The sequence below is a fragment of the Orbicella franksi genome, chromosome 7 (assembly GCF_964199315.1).
Source record: "Orbicella franksi chromosome 7, jaOrbFran1.1, whole genome shotgun sequence".
Classification (NCBI taxonomy): domain Eukaryota; kingdom Metazoa; phylum Cnidaria; class Anthozoa; order Scleractinia; family Merulinidae; genus Orbicella; species Orbicella franksi.
Window position 1 is genome coordinate 28,866,525 of NC_138151.1, and position 19,044 is coordinate 28,885,568.

A 19,044-nucleotide genomic window follows, 5' to 3' on the forward strand; every position below is an offset into this window, starting at 1 on the left:
TCTAAAAATACACCGCAATTACGAAAGAAATGACCTCCTCTTAAAGGGTGGCTCCAGATAGAAACGGGATATTTCATATGCGTCAGCGTATGAAATATCCGGCAAGCGTAGCGGCAAAGAACTCTACAAATTTACGAGAATACACTTTCCGTCCCATTCTCTCCCCTCTCAAATAGCCACATTACTAACCTGGCATTTACAGCTTGTATCAAGTTGTTGATCGTTATGTGTGATTCTTGGTACGCTCTTTCCAAAAACCTCAAGCCAACGTCGCGACGAAGCTCCAACAGCTTGATCTGCCATGAGAGAAATCATTGCTTACTTGTCTCTTTCTTACTTAGTACTCATTGTAAAGCGTTGTTTAGCGTGATAAGGAGCGGTTTCACTTGAGTCTCCAAAATAATTTGGATTTGCTTTGGTTTTACGTTACGCTACTTGATTGGTTAAGAAAAACTCACGCCACTTTATCATCCAATCAGAAGTAAAACCAAACCAAATTGTGACTCATTCGAACACGCTTTCCCGCGCTTCGCGTCAGCTACGTAAGTGTGTTTGCTTGAGTTTTGATTGGTCCACTGTAATGCCTGCGTCCCTTGTGAATGGCCAGAGTTATTACTTTCGTTTTGGTCTCATGATACTCACTTGAAAACTGTTCTATGATTCTAATAAGAACCTCTTGTCCCCCTTTTCTCCCTTTCCATAGTTGAAAGTAAAAAACGAAGATTTGCTATTCCGTCAAAGTTTCTCAAGATAACCACTGCAGGTACAGACGAAAAGTCAATCATTCCTATCAGACAGCTTACCTCTGCTTCTTGAGCTCTTGCCTGTTGCTGTGAAAGTTGTAGTTTACCATTTTTCAGCAACTCGTCTTTTTCAGCGCGTTCCTTATTCCAAGAGTCCCTGTCAAAAAAAAGAAAATAAGAGAAAATCAATTTATGGAGCTTTGGGAATTTTCCGATTCAAACTAATTACTTATCAATTAGCGCCAGAATTCACGAGCACTCCAAAAGTTGTGACGTCACTAGAAACGTCATGCCGCTTAGCAAAGTCGCTGACGATGAAAACCGTGGGCTCCCTGGATTTTCGCAAACAGTATTTTGTCCAAACCAAGCGCTTTCCTCCCCTTTCTGTAATGTATTAGGTAGGGTTGAACTTACTTCTCAGATGTAAATTGTCCTTTACAAGATGAAAGTTCCTTCTTAAGGTTGCTAACCAGGTTGGATCTGAAATGACAGAAACAGCAAGATTAAATCTCAAGCATCCTCTCGGTAAAGATTTGTAAAGCCACCCAAGGGCTTTGATTGTCTAATAACAAAATAGTATCAGACTACACGTACGCATAAAGAAACCTTTTGGAGGCTAATCTATGCGTAATGATTTATCGGTACGATCTGTCGGGCGCGATAATGAATGAAGACGAATGGCTATCCACAAGCCCAAGAAAAGGAGCCTTCATCTTCTTTTGTTTTGTTGGTTTTGGGAATGTCACGTTACAGTGACTCACTTTTCGTCTGCGTCTTGCTGCAGTTTATGATTCAAGGTTTTGATTTTATCATCCTTGTCTTCACACTGTTGACGCAGTTTTCGTATTTCCTCCTGATTTTTCAGTTTCACCTCCTGCACTTCTTTGGAATATTTCTGCAAATAAGAACATTATCAGTCAAAGCTGTGATCAGACAAGTTTCTTCAGAGCGCCATCACCTCCGCGCACCGGAGGGAGGGGGTGAGGGGTACTCCCTATAATGGCCTATGTGGAGAGGCTCCGTCCGAAAGAGGTAACTCTCTCAGTCTTCAGGTATATTTAAGGGTAGGGATTTTACAAGTTGAGGTATGTGAAGGGGCAGGAAAATCAGAGTATCTTGACTCCCGCCACAACATGAGCTGAACTACAAATACTTGTTGTTTGGTTAACATCTCTTCTGGTAATGCTTGGTGTTCTCCTATAATATTGTTCCTACCTTCATTCCAAGGGTTTAGAAAAGGGATGTAGTGTTCTAAAGTAGGTATGTGAAAGAGGTACTTTTTCAATAAAAAGGTATGCGGAAGGGGGTAGCTTTTCTGTCAAAATGATATGAAGCAACTTTCTCTGTAATTTCTAGGCTAAGAAAGTTTGGGATAATTTAACCAGAACTTTTTCATGTTTCTCGTTTGCAATCTTCTCCAATCTTAACCAACCTCTTCTATGTTTCTCGAACTTGGCAAAATATTATTTTGAGTTTTCCTTCCATTTGAAGGTAATTTGTTACAAGGCATACCTCCTATATTCATCTCAATAACCCATTTCCGAGTTGCCTTAAGCCTCTCCATCAAAGCGAGGCCGGCTGCACAACCATTCATATGAAAATCAGTTAAATTTTAATGTGAATGAAATCTCATTTCGTACGAAATGATGGGCACCAAGACTCGGTTTGAGAAAGAGGCTAAAAGTGATTCGGAAATGGCTTGTAATAATGCTTTTGCGTTTTCCAAGATATTCACCTCTTTCTCTTGCAATGCATCCGCCAGCTTCTTCTTAACTTTCTCGCACTCAGAAGTGTTCTTATTAAGTAAGGCGTTATGCCTTTCAGTGTTTTCCTGTAGCCGGGCTTGCAATGCCTCTTTTTCAGCCGCGGCTCTCTGATATTCAGCTTTAAAAGGTTCAGGGATGGGATCCGTTCCCACGCCTTTGCTTTTCACATTAGGCTGTGTTTGAACTGCTTTGGTCTTGCTAGTTATCACAGTTTCAACACTGGAGCTACTGCCTTCAAGTTTATGATTGCTAGTTTGCACCGGCGTGGTGTCCTCGCCCGCAGCTGGTGCGACTGTCTGCTTTTCAACTGTTTCGACGGCAAGCATTGCTTGAGACAGATCACAACTCGAATCTTCAAAATTTTTACCATTAATAGAGGATGGCTTGGCTATTAAAGTGACTGTGCCACTGGAAATGTCCGCAAAATCATCCCGCCGAGTTTTAACGGTCTTTTTCGTTGTTTCGCTAAGGTGATCACTTTCCAAAACGTTTTCCTCTGCGGTGTTTCCATTGGAAGTCTGCTCCATTTGCTGTATAATCGCATTTTTTTCGTCCTCGATTTGATCATCGACTAATTCAACATCCTTTAAAGTGGAGTTCGCGCTGGCTAGAGAAGTCATTGACGAGCTAAATGTTAATGAATCCGTTTGAGATGACGACAAAAATTCCTTGGGATCCGGGTTTAACGGAGGAGAAATTGAAGAAGGAAAAGAGAAGTCATCTGATGCTCCATTTTCGAGTATCTCAGCCACAACAGAACCATCACCGCATATGGATTTACTATCACGAGATCCATTTTGACAGTTTGCATCGTTGTTTTTACTTCCATTCATCATCGTTCTCTCGAGGAACGGATTGTTACTCGGCTTAGGTTTTAAGGTTTTTACTAAGTCTTCGATCTCTTTGTCTTCAGGAAGCATAACCCTGTTACCATCAAACAAAAATTTACCAGATTGTTCTAGAATCGGCCTAAGTCCTCCCGCATTGGAAATAATGTCCTGATAATTGTCTGGTAAAATGCTTAAAGGTTGCATGATGTATGGGTCAGCCAGCTCCAGAGCTCCATTGACTCGTAAAATCTCCTGCAACATTCTACAAAAGAAAAAAAAACAGTGTATAACTAGGAAGAACATAGAAAATTTAGCTCTTGCATTAAGTTACTTTAAAGAAAAAAAGCCACCAGCCCGCTTCAAACCATGCAATCAAAAACTCGGACGTTCACAGGCACTTATATCACCCATCAGGTTTTTGCGTTTTTCCAACGCCACATTTCATAAGAAGAAATTTCAAAAGCAAATACCTCGTTCAATCAGTGTTCCAGATAAGCGAGGGGTCTCAGATCAAAAACCCGACAAGCACAGCTACATGACCCGACAAATGGATAGAAAATTAATAATGATTTGGTGAGAGCAGTGGGAATGGACCCATTGGAATTCCTTATAGATACCATATCTTGAAAACGTATCTGGAACCCTGTCAATATTGAACGCATTTCTCTCATTTGTGCCATAGCTGCTAATTGGCAGGGGAGGTTGGGGTGGGGAAGGGAGAGTGGGAGGGGAGGACAAGGGGGAGAGGGAGGGGATGCACTTGTTTATAAAGCAACCAACTATCTTTTCTCCATCAGGGATAAACTTACGAGCTCACGTATTCTGTGACTGCTTTCAGGTCAATCTGCGGTGGCGGCGACGGCGGCGGCGGCGGCGGTGGAGGAGGAGGAGGAGGAGGAGGAGGAGGAGCGGCTGCGCTTAACGAAAAAGAAAACGTAGCGGGATCCATAGCCATGAAGCTTGCGTCCAGCTCGGCTGCATCTCCCTGTAGGTGTGCAGGAATAGCGAACGGTGCTTCCATCTCCTGCTGACTCCAGCCCGGCGGTGGAGTAACAAATTTACTACAAAAAGAAAGAAAAGAAAAGAAAAATATAGAAAGTTCAGGCACCCTTGGTAGACCAACTTTTCCCTTAATTATATGAGCTAAGCTCTGTCAAACACCTTGAAAAAGTTAGCCTAACTGTTTCATTCTTCCCAGTCTAAGCCATTGTTAACCTTTACTGGCACTTAACTATTCTCAGTAACCCTTCGATTTCAAGGAATATGTTTTTAAAAACAACGTCGAGTGGATTTCACAACAACCAACGAAAATGAAAACATCGTTCGCCGATGTTTCCACATTGAAATGCAGAATGAGTTTGAATGTCTCCATTTACTATCCCGTGTGAAGAGAAGCGTGCAAGAACAGTAGAGTCTTGGCCAAGAAAACAACACAATTGACCCCGGCCAGGGCTAGAACCAGGACAGTTCGATCCTGACCGGCCATGGCGCCTGCCACAAAACTGGCTGTAAATCAGGATTAGTAGGTTCAATTTGCATTGTTCTGTGGTTATTTGGATTCAAGGGGGCGGTATTCCTCAAAGTTTTCAGACCATAATCGGTGATTTCCCATACACCATTTCAGATCTGAGCGGAAAAGCAACACCCCATTTCAGACTTTTAAAATTAGTACACGGCTCTAATATGACTGCAGCTACCTAAAAATGGCTTCCATCTGCGTCAACATCTGAGAAGGGCTACAAATATGCCAATGTTGATGCGGAAAAAATAGTTCCTTGTAGTAAAAAAATTACCCAACGCCAAGCCTGAGTGAAAACTCATACCCTGTTTCAGACCAGAATGGTTAAAATCTTTACCCCTTTTCAGACCAAAACTGTTCGAAAACCATACCCTTTGGGGCCACACATACCTATATAATAAGAAAGTACCCCCCCCCCCCGGTTTGGATTACTTTTCCCCTGACATGTTGACTGCTGAGTGAATGAGTCTAACTAACTGGAGGAAACAAACTGTTTTATATTCTAACTGTAATACTGCAGTTATCACCATTTAGGAGCTGGGATTTCACACAAGTCGTCGCCATCTTCGCCAAAGGCTGGTCTAAATGTTTGCTGTCCACCATGATCCTTGAGGAATTCATCCAAGGTCTGTGTGTTCTACACGGACAAGTGAAACACAATCAGTACTTTGCGGGGTGATTTGTAATTTTTTTTTTAATGACATATTGGATGAAAGGGAAGAACAGTTCCTAGAAAAACCTGTTAACTAACTGTTGGCAGACAACGATCGGAAACCTGTCGGTAGCCTGTCGATAACCTGTCGCTAACCTGTTGGAAACCTGTCGGTAATCTGTCGGTAACCTGTTGGTAATCTGTCGGTAACCTGTCGGTAACCTGTCAGTAACCTGTCAGTAAGACAGTCGACAGAGTGTCGACCAACATTTGGTCATAAATCTATAGGCCGAGTCACATAGTTGTCTAGTGTATAGAAGATCTAAGACAACTCGTATACCTTTAGCTTCTTCTTTTTGGTTTTGGCCTTGTTCACTCCTTTTAGAGGCAATCCCTTTTAAGAAAAAAAAATAGGGGACTGTATACAATACTGTTATAGTCATTGCTAACAGGAGTTTTCAACAAGATTGTAAACAACCATACATGTATTCATCTTTTAAACAAGAAACAAAACAAAAGGAAAACAACTCCTTGACTTGACTACCTTATTTGGTTCTTCGTCATCATCTTTCTTCAAGATAAAGACTCCTTCACCTTGAAAATATAATATCATCAGCATTAGTAAACGTGTCTTGCTTTACAATGCATTGTGCTTAAAATGAAAACCAGAGCTTGCTTTATTTATTAGCTCAGTTGACTGACGTTATGACAACAGAGGAAAATGAGAAACTAAACAGGACTTTGCCTGTCCCGACCTCAACAGAGAGAAAAAGAGACAGAGAGAAGTTGATAATCATACGTTGCATACCTGATGGAATGTTGGCATCTGATGAGGTATATCCCCCCTGACAAACAGAAGAAGAAATCATATAATTTCTAATGATACAAAAGGGACATCAACAACAGCAGAACATACTGACTTCAACCCTAGTATGGTTCTCAAAATGTATTGGTCGTGAAATCATCACTGACTAGTTTAAGGTGATAATAAACTTCTTTCCATTTAACAAACGTAAAACAGCAAAATGTCATTTTATTATCAACGGTCTTTGAAGGAATGATGGTAAAATATGTCCACTTCGCACTCTACCTACGCCACTTGTAGGAATCTTTGGTTTAATATCCATAGTGTTCCCAATTAGAGGGTGTTTTCTCTGGGTTACATGTAGCTAAATTGATTGATTGATTGATTGATTGATTGATTGATTGATTGATTGATTGATTGATTGATTGATTGATTGATTGATTGATTGATTGATTGATTGATAGATAGTAGATCAGCAGGGGAGGGGAGGGGAAGCACAGAGGTAAGAAACTGTCCAGCTGTGATGGCAAGCAAGTGGAACACTTCAAAAGCTATTTCAACATGATGATAGAGCAGGTTTCACTTGAGTGGCGAAAAGTCATTGGTTTTGCATTACAATGCTACATTACTGGTTTAAGAAATTCCCACCACTTTTTCCTCCAATCAAAAGTAAAACCAAAACCAATCGTGACTCACTTGCACAGGTTTTCCCGCGCTTTGCAGCAGCTACAGTACATGCATTTTGTTTGACTTTTGATTGGTTCACTGGGTTGTCGGTATACGTTGTGATTGGTTCGAGTGATTACTTTGGTTTTGGTTTCACGACACCCGTTGAAAACCGCTCTAACTATCTTAATGGGAGGGAAATTACTTCTCTAAGCAGATTTCTAGGCCCACAACTGGAGAGCATAGGGGTAAGAATGGAGGAAATAATTATAACAATTTTATGAAGGCACTCTGCCAAGCAGCTTAAGGCAACATTTCTCTCAAAGATGTCAAGTCTTTCTTACTTGTTCCACGTGGCTGGGGTCTTTGTTGGAAGGTTTCTCTTCTCTTTGCACTGCAACAACAGCATCAAAAGACAGAATGAATTGTCACAGTTACAAGGCAATTATTTTCTCAATGTAGAAGACTGTTTCAAGTTGACAGAAATCTCAAATAATAACTATAGAAGGTAGAAAATGCTACATGGTTAAAGGAAAGAAAGAAAGGCTGGTCAGTGATCGATGCATGTTTGAAATCTTCAGCGATTCTTTACAACTGTAAACAGGGCAAATTACTAGATGTACCCTGCAGGGTGAGAACCTACCTGGTATGGGAGGAGTGGGTTGGGGGTTCTTGACCACCTTTTCTTCTGCAGTGTCTGACGTTTTTGCTTCTTCTTCAATCTTAAGTTCATCCTTTTCCTTTTTCTTCTTCTGTTTAGCTCCAGGAACACTAAGTAACAAAATCAGAAACGAGGAGTCAACCATAATTATTGGCCAATGACCTAACAAATCCTAATGGTGCTTGTGTGATTACCTATCTAAAACACAAGCTATTAAGTTCACTGTGAAGCCTAGAACGTTTCCTAAATATCAAACTACAATAAGGAGTGAAAAGAACGTTTTCATTATCCCCTGTATACAAATAAATTACACTACGAGAATATCAATAAAGAGCTTTGTGGCCACCTTGGTTTAACTTTATTTGGCTTTGCAGCTTTGGGTTTGGCTTCCAGCTTTGCAGTTGACTTCTCGGTTTTAAACTAAAACAAACAAGACCAATAATTATTTTTTCCAAATGGTATGCAGCTGAACTAGAGTAACTGTAAAACATCACACTGCATAGAGTGGTTTTCAACTGAGCGTTGAAAGTAATCAGGCAATTACTTTGCTTTCGATTTTACTATGGTTTGAGATTGGCTGAGTAGTCTAATTGGCAAGTAATTGGTTTGGTTCTGGCTTTACGACACTCAATTGAAAACCACTCTAACTCAAAGTGTCTTATAAATGAATCAGGCCAGGGCAGGAGTGGCCATTTTTTACCCTTTACACAGGGGTCAGCAAGGTCCTAAAATACTGTCATCATCATCATCATAATTCCTTATAGCCTCCAGAGGGGCATAGAGCCACTATAAAATACTGTACCTCCGTTTTAAGTCCGTCAGAATCATAGATCTGAACATTGATTACAGAGCCTACACAGTCTGGGGTCATGCATGTGTCATCCAGGAAGTCCTTATAGTTAGAGCAGAAAAATACAAAACAAGGAAATAAATATTGAGACTCAAAATAGTATAATACATTAAGTGGAGAGGACCAAATCTGGTCTTATTGATGCAGAAGTCAAAGCCACCATTGATAGTTTTATTGTGATTGTTCTTTTTTAACTGAAACAGCCACTAATACTGGACAAGTCTGTCCAAGGCAGCTGCTTGAAACTAGTAAAACTAGCAAGCTGAAGCGATTTGAGACATCATGCTGCCTATAGTAAGCCTGTCAGTAATTTCTCTTATAATTTTCTTTTCACTGATTTCACTCTTAAAGCTGAATATCATTCTTAATGTTAGGCTTAAAATATACTCAAAATTGTAGATTTTGTACTGTACTCTGTTTAAGTGTCTAATAATTCAATTAGACTACTTGCAATCATTTTCCAAGAGCAATAGTCAACTTGGCTATGCCTCATTTCGTCTGATAGAAAACTCAGGCTCGTTCTTTCCTAAATAATCCAGTTAAGAAATTACAATTTTATGTTACCTTGTCTCCGGTCTTCCCTTCTTCAATGCCCTTCTGTTTTTTCCAACAGACTGGATGGAAGTCTACTTTACAGTTTTCAAGGCAGATAAGCCGTATATATCCTTTGTAGTCTGTAAAAGCATGTCAAAAAGTTGATCAAATTGGATTAAGTGATCTTCATTCCACAAACCAGACTTATAACATCATCAACTGACTAACACTATTCACTTGACTCTGAAGATGACTTCCGCTCAGGTTGTCGAAATGTCAGTCATCAACAACAGTTCTTTTCAGAACTACCCTCCCTGGATGATCACACAAGATGAACTACAAACACAATAGTGATGCCCCTTCCTCTCCTTGAAAGTAGAGAGATAGCAATTTATTGGTGGTTTCAAACTGACCATTTTCCACTCTAAGTTCTTCTTGGATCTAGTTTGCTTGGAATCATTAATTAGAACAATTAAACTCACTTACCAGGATCTGTAAGGTAAATCTGTGCTTTATATGAACAATCCGAATATCTACAAACAGCATCAGGCCGGGGAGGATTGCGACAAATTCTTATTAATGTCTGAAGTGCACTCTGAAATGAGGAACAAGATAGGAGATGTAATAGTGAAGAGAGAAAGCTAGCATTTGAAAGCAAATCTATACAGAATCTCTAAATTGTTAGGGTTTTTTCACATCAAAAGTAAAAGACTAATAATTATTGATCCATTGAATGGTTTTTAACTTCATAAATTGACTCAGCTTTGTACAAAATATCACAAAACAAAAAGTTGTAGTGGTAGTATTACATACTACCACTACAAAATTTACAAAAATTTGAAGGTATGGACATGAGTAAGGCTGCAGTTGACAGACAACCTTTCCCTTACTCAGATGATCTCCCGGGCTTATGAAGTAAGAACTATCAACTTCAATAACAGTTCAAAGAATGTGAAGAAGAAATGTAACTTGGATAAAAATGCCACTCAAACATGTTCTTACATATCTATTCAAAGCATCCATTCAAAATATCAAGCATAATTTCATTCAGGGAAAAAAGTATAATTACCAGTAACTTTCCAGGTTTTGTGTCTTCAATAATGACTTGTGAACCAGGCCATCTGTAAGCCGCTAGTTTCTCATCACCCAATTTGTTTACTATTGCCAGGCCTTGCTCTAAATATTCTAAGGCTTCAGGGAACCTGAGTGCAAGACGAACCATCTTGGTTAAACAAATCCACAAACAAACAAACAAACAAACAAACTACCTATGTTCCTTTGGGTCAATCTGAGCTGCTTCTTTCAGATAAAGACTTATTACTTGCAAGGAACAAGATTATATTGATTTTGTGGTACTCTACAATTGAAATTCATTTTCAGTTGCAAAGGGAAAATGTACTGTCAACATACTGTCACTCTCTAAACTTTTAAATCCCCTTAACAGCTAAAACAGCTCATGTCAAGTTCATGTTGTAAAAAAAAAGGAAATTATCACAAAAACCTAATCTCTCACCTGTTCTGTTTATAAAACACTCTTCCTGTGCCCAAGTATGCTAGAGGAAAAACTACATTTTTATGTTCTATAACAATGATCTCAAACTGTTTCTTGGCTGCTAGAAGTTCCTGACAAAAATAAAATAAAGACAAAAAAATAATTTACTTTTAGGTAGTAAAATGCCATGTAATACACTCTTTGTTAACAACCCCGTCTTGCAGACCCTGAATTGTATTTTATTTAAGAAATAGGAAACATGGTCTATCGAGTTTTAGTATAAATCTACTAGTGTTCTATCATGAATGCTGTTCTCTGATTGGCTATGCTATTCACTATCTACTCTGTTGCAGACAGTGAGCAGCGTAGCAATGTGCACTCAGGGCTGCTTCTTTGTGCTTTTTGAAAGTGTCTTTGAAGAGGATTTAGATTAAAATTTTGATTTATACTAAAACAATTAGATTATTCACTCTAGATTTGCTGCACCCTTGTCAACTATGATGCAATGAAAGTTTGGGAGTTCGAGAAATGCTGTGGGAACATGAGCAGACAGGTGAGTCTTTCCACAACTTTTTGGAGTTCTACCAAACTTCCATGAGTGTTTCTATGACTTGATAACAACACAAGAGTATGTTTTCTAGTTCTTTTAGAAAATTCCACAGTGAAAAAAAGGCAACAACTTGTTTACTTTGATCATCAAAATGTAACTTCTCTTTGCTTGCACCAACATTACATCAACAGCTCATGCTCGATCTGTGTTTCTATCAAGTTTTAGTACAAATCTACTAGCGTTCTATCACAAATGCTGTTCACTGATTGGCTACGCTACTCACTATCTATTCTGCGATAGATAGCGAGTAGCGTAGCAGTGTGCCCTTGTTAACAAAACAACAGCCACTTGGCATTTTCAAAGTGTTTGTAAAGAGGATTTGGATAAAGTTTTGAACAACTAGTAGATTTATACTGAAACAATTAGATTATTCATTCTCAATTTCTATGCATGATAGTTGACTTGGGCTGTGCCCCTGTCAACTATCACACAATAGAAATCTCAAGCTCATAATCTAATTGTTGAATAGAAACATGATTTTAGACCAATCAGTGTGAGTTATTTCTTTGGGCTATTTTCTGAATTGTTATGCAGCATGCTCAGAGATTATTGATTTCATAGTGCTTTGGTGTTGATGACCTAGTTCCAGTATAATCAGTGCAACATTTCCTATACTTATGTTTTCCATTATTAAAAAGATTATACCTCATGACCACCAAGTTCCAAACAAGCTGCACCCAAACTATACACTAATATAACAAAATCAATCTCCTTCAGTTCATAGATCTGTTGACGACAAACAAATACTCCAATCAATACCTCACTTAACAGATAAAAGGTAGAACCCTTTCAAATTACAGTTAACAGAATTAACCATTCAAAACAAAACCAAAAGAAAAACCTCTGTAAGCCACATATTCTTATTGGACTGGTAAAATGAGCACTACTTGAAACTAAAGGTGATATTTGCAGTTACAAAGAAAACTCCAATAAAAAAGCTCTTGCCTCAGTGGGATTTGAACCTACGGTATCTGTGACCAGGAGGAACAGTCTATCAGTAGCAATGATGTTCTGGGATAAGGTCAATGGTAAATTTTTATTTTTAGGGACTTTTGAAGGATCTGACACATTTTCAAGAACTATCTAAGCCTGTGGGAACCAGGTTAGCACTAGCAGTAAAATCATTAGGCGACAAAGCACAAATTTCTAGATAACATTCTGGTCCCAGTTGTTCCTAGGCTGGATAATGCTATCCACTGGATAAATCACTATCCAGTGGATAAGTGTCAACAAACAAACCACACTAAACACTGGATAGCAATTTATCCAGTGGATAGCATTATCCACCTTTCAAACAACCCAGGCCTGTGCCATCCATTATTTTTCAATCTGCTAGGTCCAGGACAAGCCATAGTTACCTCATATTGCCACTGATGATGCTTTATTATATTGATAGCCTCTGCATAGGTACGAACAGCCATCTCAAACTTCTTATCCACAATGGCTTTGCTGCCCTATTACAAAACGAATAAAGCTCACTAATACAGACAGCACAGGGGCAAAGCTGTGTGTTTGTATTCTAGGGATAACTATGTCTGAATTTTACAGGTAGAAATTATACGAATAATGAACTGTCCACTATATAAGCATCTGTAAGGAGGGGTTTACTCTACAATCTCTATCAGAAAAGCATGAACAGTAAAATTTGATGTTGTAGTGACATAAAAAAAAGAAACCAAACAGATGTGAAATGAACAAGCTGTCACACTCTTTGTCGCTTCCTTTGTGGTGAAATACAATTTGAATCTATGAGTCCATTGTGTCCAATTTTAGGAAGGATAGGATACTAGAATAGGATAAGACACTTAATTTAGAGTGGCAATATGCTTAGCCATACGGCTAGTTTACAGACATCCCACTACTTGTCATCCACTCATTGCATGTTTGAGGATGAATTAACATATTGCTGTAAACCTCTGTACTGTGCTTACTCACTTGTTTAAGGTAGGCAGTGAATTCTTTTAACTGTTGAGAATTGCCATTCTGGTCCATCTGCGTAGCCTGTCAGAGATATAGTCAAGTAACAAGAGGTAAACATGGTTTTTAATGAACTAAAGTAAATTTAATAATAAAGTGTATTATCGTTTGTCTCACGATGTAGTCACTTGAGATGTAGATCACGATGTTTCGACTGCTTACTGCTAGTCTTCTTCAGGCGATAAGGTCGACTGATTGCACGGTATCATTTATACCATGCAATCAGTCGACCTTATCGCCTGAAGAAGACTAGCAGTAAGCAGTCGAAACGTCGTGATCTACATCTCAAGTGACTACATCGTGAGACAAACGATAATACACTTTATTATTGCATCTACCACAATGAATAACAACAACCTTTTCCTCGACATTAAAGTAAATTTAGTTGGAAGCAATTTACCGAAGACCAAATAATGTTTACAGTTGGACATTTAGGACATGTACACATCATTATTTTGCATGATCAGCTCATCAAAATGATGAAGGACATGGCTAGTTAATAGGTAACAAAGCTTGTATTTTTCTGTGGAAAATCTGAATGTTACCTGAGTCAAAATATAAATATACAAGAAGGCCTTGGTAACTGCGTGAAACTATTATACCTCAGGAACAATAATTTCTGTTTTGCCATCTAAACATAGGCTATAGCACACTTATTTTGAGATTAAAAGTTATTTAATATGCGATTTTTGGTTCCTTTCCCAAACATTACTATATAATTGATTGAAAATGTGTTCAGAAGTCAGGTAATTTGAGCCTTTCCTTTGTTCTTGGCACTTTGTTCTACATACCAGCTGGCTCAAATGTCAGCATTTCAACATGTCATGTGTGAATACAAATATATGAATATTTGAAAATTAGTTCATACCCTTTTGGGAACCAAAAATTCAGGCACTTTCAAGGACCAAAATATAATTAGTAATAGAGATAACACTGAACATCTGTTGTACTATGCATTATAGAATGCCAAAGAGCTTGCCTGTTTGTGTTCATATTGTCCTGTTTCTGCGTGTCACAACAAACTGAATTTAAATACTTGCAAATACTGTCTCAAGCAAAATGTCAACTTGATTTTCATGTTCCATTAGGATAGTATCATTGGAGGATTCAAATAATAAGTTATTTTCTGGAAAACTATTTCAGCTTTGTTCTTGACCTCTTGGTTTTTGAGACTGAGAACCATACCTTGACTTTTTTGTTCTTTTTCTCACGTTTTTTGATTTCCTTCTTGGCTGACGGATCTGCAACTTTCTTCTCTTTTTCTTCCTTCTTAGCTCTCTCATCCTTTTTAGCTTTGTCCAGCACAGATTCGCGAAGAAGTTGCTTCACTCTTTTGCTTGGTGTTCGCTTTTTAGACTAGAGAGATAATTGAATATCAACAAGTTATCAATAATAATTAACATGGATTAACATGCATAATTTCCTACCAGAATTGCTAATTGTGATTATACTAGGATTACCATAAAATGGGACTTATATTCTGTTACATAATAATTAACAATTTGAATTTCAAAGACTAGGGTGACCTACATGTAGTTTTTGATATGGCAAACTTAAAATACCAATAACCAGTAATTTCAATAACATTTTCAGCAGAAGGGCAACTGGTTTTCACAGAAGGAGAAACTTTTTAACTGAACTTAATTATAAGAAAAATTTCTGTAGATGGTCAAACCAGGAAGGCAAAATCATCCTCACAGCAGGTCAATTTGCCCAGTGCCCAGCCCCTGATGAAAGCCCTGCTAATAACACTAGTTTATTGGTGGTTTTGTTTTAACCTTGTAAAAAATAATAAATTCAATATATATTGAAAAACTCTGTAGCTCACCCAAGATTCAGGATTTCATTTACAGCTACAATAAGTTTTTATTGATTGATACCTACATGTATGTCGCACTTGCAAAGCCAACTGAACTGAAGCTTTGATAACAGACTTTAAACTACTCATGCTGTAAACAGAACATTTAGTGTACTCTAATCTTCTTACCCCTGAAACAGAAGTACTCTTCTTCCTGCAAAGCAAAAATTGTGCAGTTAAGCCAAAACAACCAAAGTATCACACAGCAAAGGACTATAACCAGGAGATTATTTCATAGTTATTCAAATACTATTGGATTGTCATCTTAAGTTCACGCCCAATGCTAACAAACCTTAGAAAAGTAGTATCTAGTAGTGACATATGGGTTAAGTCCTTGTTCAAGCCTAGTGGCACTTCAGGCTAGTGGGTATCTTGGGTTTCCATACCAAGAAGTCACCAGGAGTATTTCTACCTACCCCCCCCCCCCCCTGGATGGGATGCTAGTACATTGTAGGGTTACCCTCAGCATTAAATTTGCCAGTAACCATTTATGCACCTGTGTTGAGAGAGGTATTGTGTCTTGCCCAAAACCTCAACACAATGAGGCTTAAACCTGGACCACTTGATTGGAGTCCAATGCACAAGTCCTGTAATTTTGTGATTACTATTTTTTTAAATAAATTACTTACTTGCATGAAGTTAATTACTAACCGTGTAGGTGAGTCATTGGATTTATATTCTGGAAAGAATAGAAACAAACCAAAAAATTTCATGATGAGGTACAATCAAGCACAACTGGGCTAAAAAACATTTGATTAAAGCTACATGCTTTATACTGTTCATATATGGTGGACCAACATAAACCTATGATGAAATGTAAAAGGTAAAGTCTGAGCCTAGAGGCCCATCAGGTGCTTGCCAAAGCTTATCTCTGGTTTCTGTATTATGAAGTGACCAGGAGTATTTCTACTCCCCCTGGATGGGATGCTAGCCCAATGCAGGGTTACCCCCAGCATCTATAAAACTGCTAATATCAGATCGCCCCTCTAAGACATTGTCACTCTAAGGAAATCTCCACTTTGGACAAGGAGTGAACTAATTCAGTTGTGAACAAGAACCCAGAAAACAGTTGGAAAATTCCAAGTATATGGACGATTTAAGACCACATTTAAGGACATTCTATATGCTGACATTAGAACTTAATAATTAATGCTAGAGGTTTCCTACCATCACCACTGCCAGAATGAGCATCCTGAAAATAATAACAAATCATAATAATTATAATGAAAGCAACTGCTACAGTTCTGAAAAGATTTCACACAACTTTTTCCATTTTTCAAACATTTTCTTGACAGAGTCATACATGGACCACTACAAGGCAGACATAACAAATTTCAAATACTTGAAACATGCAAAGTAAAATACACTGCAGTGGTAATGGGAAGTTTATGCGTAAAGACCCTAGCACACAGAGTTGCAAATAGATAAAAGTTTTTCACTTTTGCCTACTTGTAACCGGCTAGGACTAACGATTCTTTGCATTCACCTTCATCAAGATCAAGTTAACATGAGTTTGGCCACCCAAAACAATTCTGTATGCATGGTCATCTTATGAATACTTCAGAACAATCTGATCCTCCATTTAGCCAGGATATAATCCAACTATTTGATTTCTCACCTCACTTTCATTGTTGTCAGAGTCATCGCTATCTTCCGAGGATTCCATTTCAACCAGACCAGGCATACACTCTTCATCAGAGTTATTTCTACTTGTGTCACTGGAGTCAGGATCTACCAAGTCTGGGAGGTCTTCTGGTTGACTTTAAAATGCAAACAATGTATCAAATGTTATTGAACTACATGTAGCATGAGGTCACATTATTGATTCTTCAATGTGAAAGGAATTCTACTATCAAGACAATTTATTTAATATTTGTTTTTTAGTTATTTATTACAATTTAATGACAACAAATTAACAAAAACAGAAATGCCATAAGGATGGTCCGTAAAAGAGTCATAGACCCCATACTCATATAGACCACCTACATTATAAATATACGAAAAAATATTAATTAAAATAAATATATTCTATAAGCCAACCAGTTCAGTTGGTATTCATTAAAGTGCATACGACATAACAAATAATTTTTGCTTATTTGAAAGGCCTTTCAAAATACAGAAGAATGGCGTTTTTCTTTTTGAAATATTTTTTTTTGTTTTAGAGATATTGATGTTTTTCTATTATGCAAATTAGATCGGTGATGACATCATATTGTTTGCAACTAAAAATGGTAAAATACTTAATAAACAATATCTCTAGAAATATTGAAGCAGTGTTCTTGAAACTTGGCACCACAAATGTACATCACAAAAGAAACAAAATGACACCCTTAGTGCTGTTGCCATGACAACAGTTTTGCTGTTGATGCTGTCTTAATAAAAACTCAAATTCCCAGTTTTTGTCTTAAATCAAGAACCATCTACCCCACCCAATCTAATGATAGGAGTTAAGACAATATGAGAACTATGTCTGTCCCAAGTAGAACCCTTTGTCTCACTTTAGAGGTTGCAAATGGGGATATTTGGTTTTTTGACAGAAAGAGACTGGAGCTGAAAGAGTTGCTATGGCAACACCATTAAGGGAGTCATTTTGTTTCTTTTGTGATGTACATTTGTGGTGCCAAGTTTCAAGAACACTGCTTCAATATTCCTAAAGATATTGCTTATTCAGTATTTTACCATTTTTAAGTTGCAAACAATATGACGTCATCACTGATCTAATTTGCATAATAGAAAAATGTCAATATCTCTAAAACGAAAAAAGATATTTCAAAAAGAAAAACGCCATTCTTCTGTATTTTGAAAGGTGTTTCAAATGATATTTTTCATGTCATGTGCACTTTAAGAAGCTCCTTTCACCATGCTTAAAACTTGAAATACTTGGTGCTGATTGCTCTAAGTAAGAATTTACATAATACCCATTAAAGTCTCTCTGTACATCTCACCTGCTCGCAGAATTCTTTTTAGTTGATGCTTTAGATGTCTTCTTATTTTGGCCAGTCTTTCCTTTATCTCCAAAAGCTGTGGAAAACAAAGAGGAGAGAATCTCACAATCAAATACAATCACTGTCATTAAAAGTTATAAAATACAATCCCTTGACAAAATTACATTTATTTACTGAATATGTGTAACAGTAAAGCACAGTCTAATGACCAGAGTTTATTCCCAGTTTCTGTGGCATGTAGTGACTATGGGAATATATCTCCAAGCGACCATGCCATTTTCTTTTTATTATATATTTAAATTCTCATAATACTTAAGGTGATTCCTCACATTTGCATTGCGCATCCTTACTACGCATAATTTATGGCATCACTAGCACGCACGCGCACATTGAAAACATGGCGGATTTGCCTTGATATTGAGTTCTGTCAGTTGAAAAATGGCTATAGCTCACTAACAAGCTCGGGCAGCCCAATTTTTTTCCCAGTCGTTTTAATCAATTAATTATTAGTTTTGCGTGAGAAAAGACTGATCTGATTTCTATTGCTGAAAATTGAAGAAATAAGGAAAATAGCACCTGCACTGTAGTCTTTTCTATTTTGCATTTTGATAGCCATGACAAGCAATTTGGTTCCAATATTTTAACAAGGATTCAGCTGTCTGTCAAAATCAAACTTAAAAAGTTTATTTGTGTCCGACACAAGTATTGACTGCAGTTTGAGGCGTGTTTTCATGAGTCTGGGCTCACAAAGATTTCACAATAACCTGGAATGCGTTCTTGTAATAAGCATTAAATAATGTCAAAATCAGATATTTTCAATGCCTCACTGCTCCTTAATGAACATGGGCACCCCCCATTTTTATTTTAGAATTAAAGTTCTCATATGATCAATATTCAGTGGACAAAGTTTGAACAAAAATCTATTGACAGTTTTATTTCAGGGGAATAACCTTAATAATGTTTTTGGCAATTTTCCAAAGATTTTCTACCACTTTCTAAAGATTTCCAAAAAATGTTTGAAGACTAGACAAATGTTTCCGAACATTTTCTGATGATTTCCCAATGTTGCTGAAGACATCCAAAGAAGATCTGAAGATGTTTCAATCATACACCAACAATTTAAGTGCAGTTAAGGG

General features: G+C 37.8%; 1 protein-coding gene across 1 annotated transcript in view; it reads right to left on the reverse strand.

Moving 5' to 3' along the window:
* Positions 1-19,044, reverse strand: part of LOC145493459 (uncharacterized) — a 31,706-nt gene that overhangs the window by 3,800 nt on the left and 8,862 nt on the right. The window contains exons 15-41 of the mRNA XM_081472932.1: positions 17,909-17,984; positions 16,582-16,723; positions 16,131-16,155; positions 15,615-15,642; positions 15,093-15,117; positions 14,291-14,461; positions 13,064-13,129; positions 12,487-12,582; positions 11,774-11,854; positions 10,540-10,649; positions 10,096-10,228; positions 9,513-9,621; positions 9,057-9,166; positions 8,445-8,534; positions 7,989-8,062; positions 7,625-7,752; positions 7,326-7,375; positions 6,319-6,355; positions 6,055-6,104; positions 5,851-5,904; positions 5,386-5,495; positions 4,149-4,400; positions 2,479-3,601; positions 1,505-1,638; positions 1,158-1,223; positions 804-900; positions 190-296 (exon numbers count right to left, since the gene is read on the reverse strand). Of these exons, the coding sequence (XP_081329058.1) occupies positions 190-296; positions 804-900; positions 1,158-1,223; positions 1,505-1,638; positions 2,479-3,601; positions 4,149-4,400; positions 5,386-5,495; positions 5,851-5,904; positions 6,055-6,104; positions 6,319-6,355; positions 7,326-7,375; positions 7,625-7,752; positions 7,989-8,062; positions 8,445-8,534; positions 9,057-9,166; positions 9,513-9,621; positions 10,096-10,228; positions 10,540-10,649; positions 11,774-11,854; positions 12,487-12,582; positions 13,064-13,129; positions 14,291-14,461; positions 15,093-15,117; positions 15,615-15,642; positions 16,131-16,155; positions 16,582-16,723; positions 17,909-17,984 (3,544 nt within the window). The remainder of the gene's footprint in view (positions 1-189; positions 297-803; positions 901-1,157; positions 1,224-1,504; positions 1,639-2,478; positions 3,602-4,148; positions 4,401-5,385; positions 5,496-5,850; positions 5,905-6,054; positions 6,105-6,318; positions 6,356-7,325; positions 7,376-7,624; positions 7,753-7,988; positions 8,063-8,444; positions 8,535-9,056; positions 9,167-9,512; positions 9,622-10,095; positions 10,229-10,539; positions 10,650-11,773; positions 11,855-12,486; positions 12,583-13,063; positions 13,130-14,290; positions 14,462-15,092; positions 15,118-15,614; positions 15,643-16,130; positions 16,156-16,581; positions 16,724-17,908; positions 17,985-19,044) is intronic.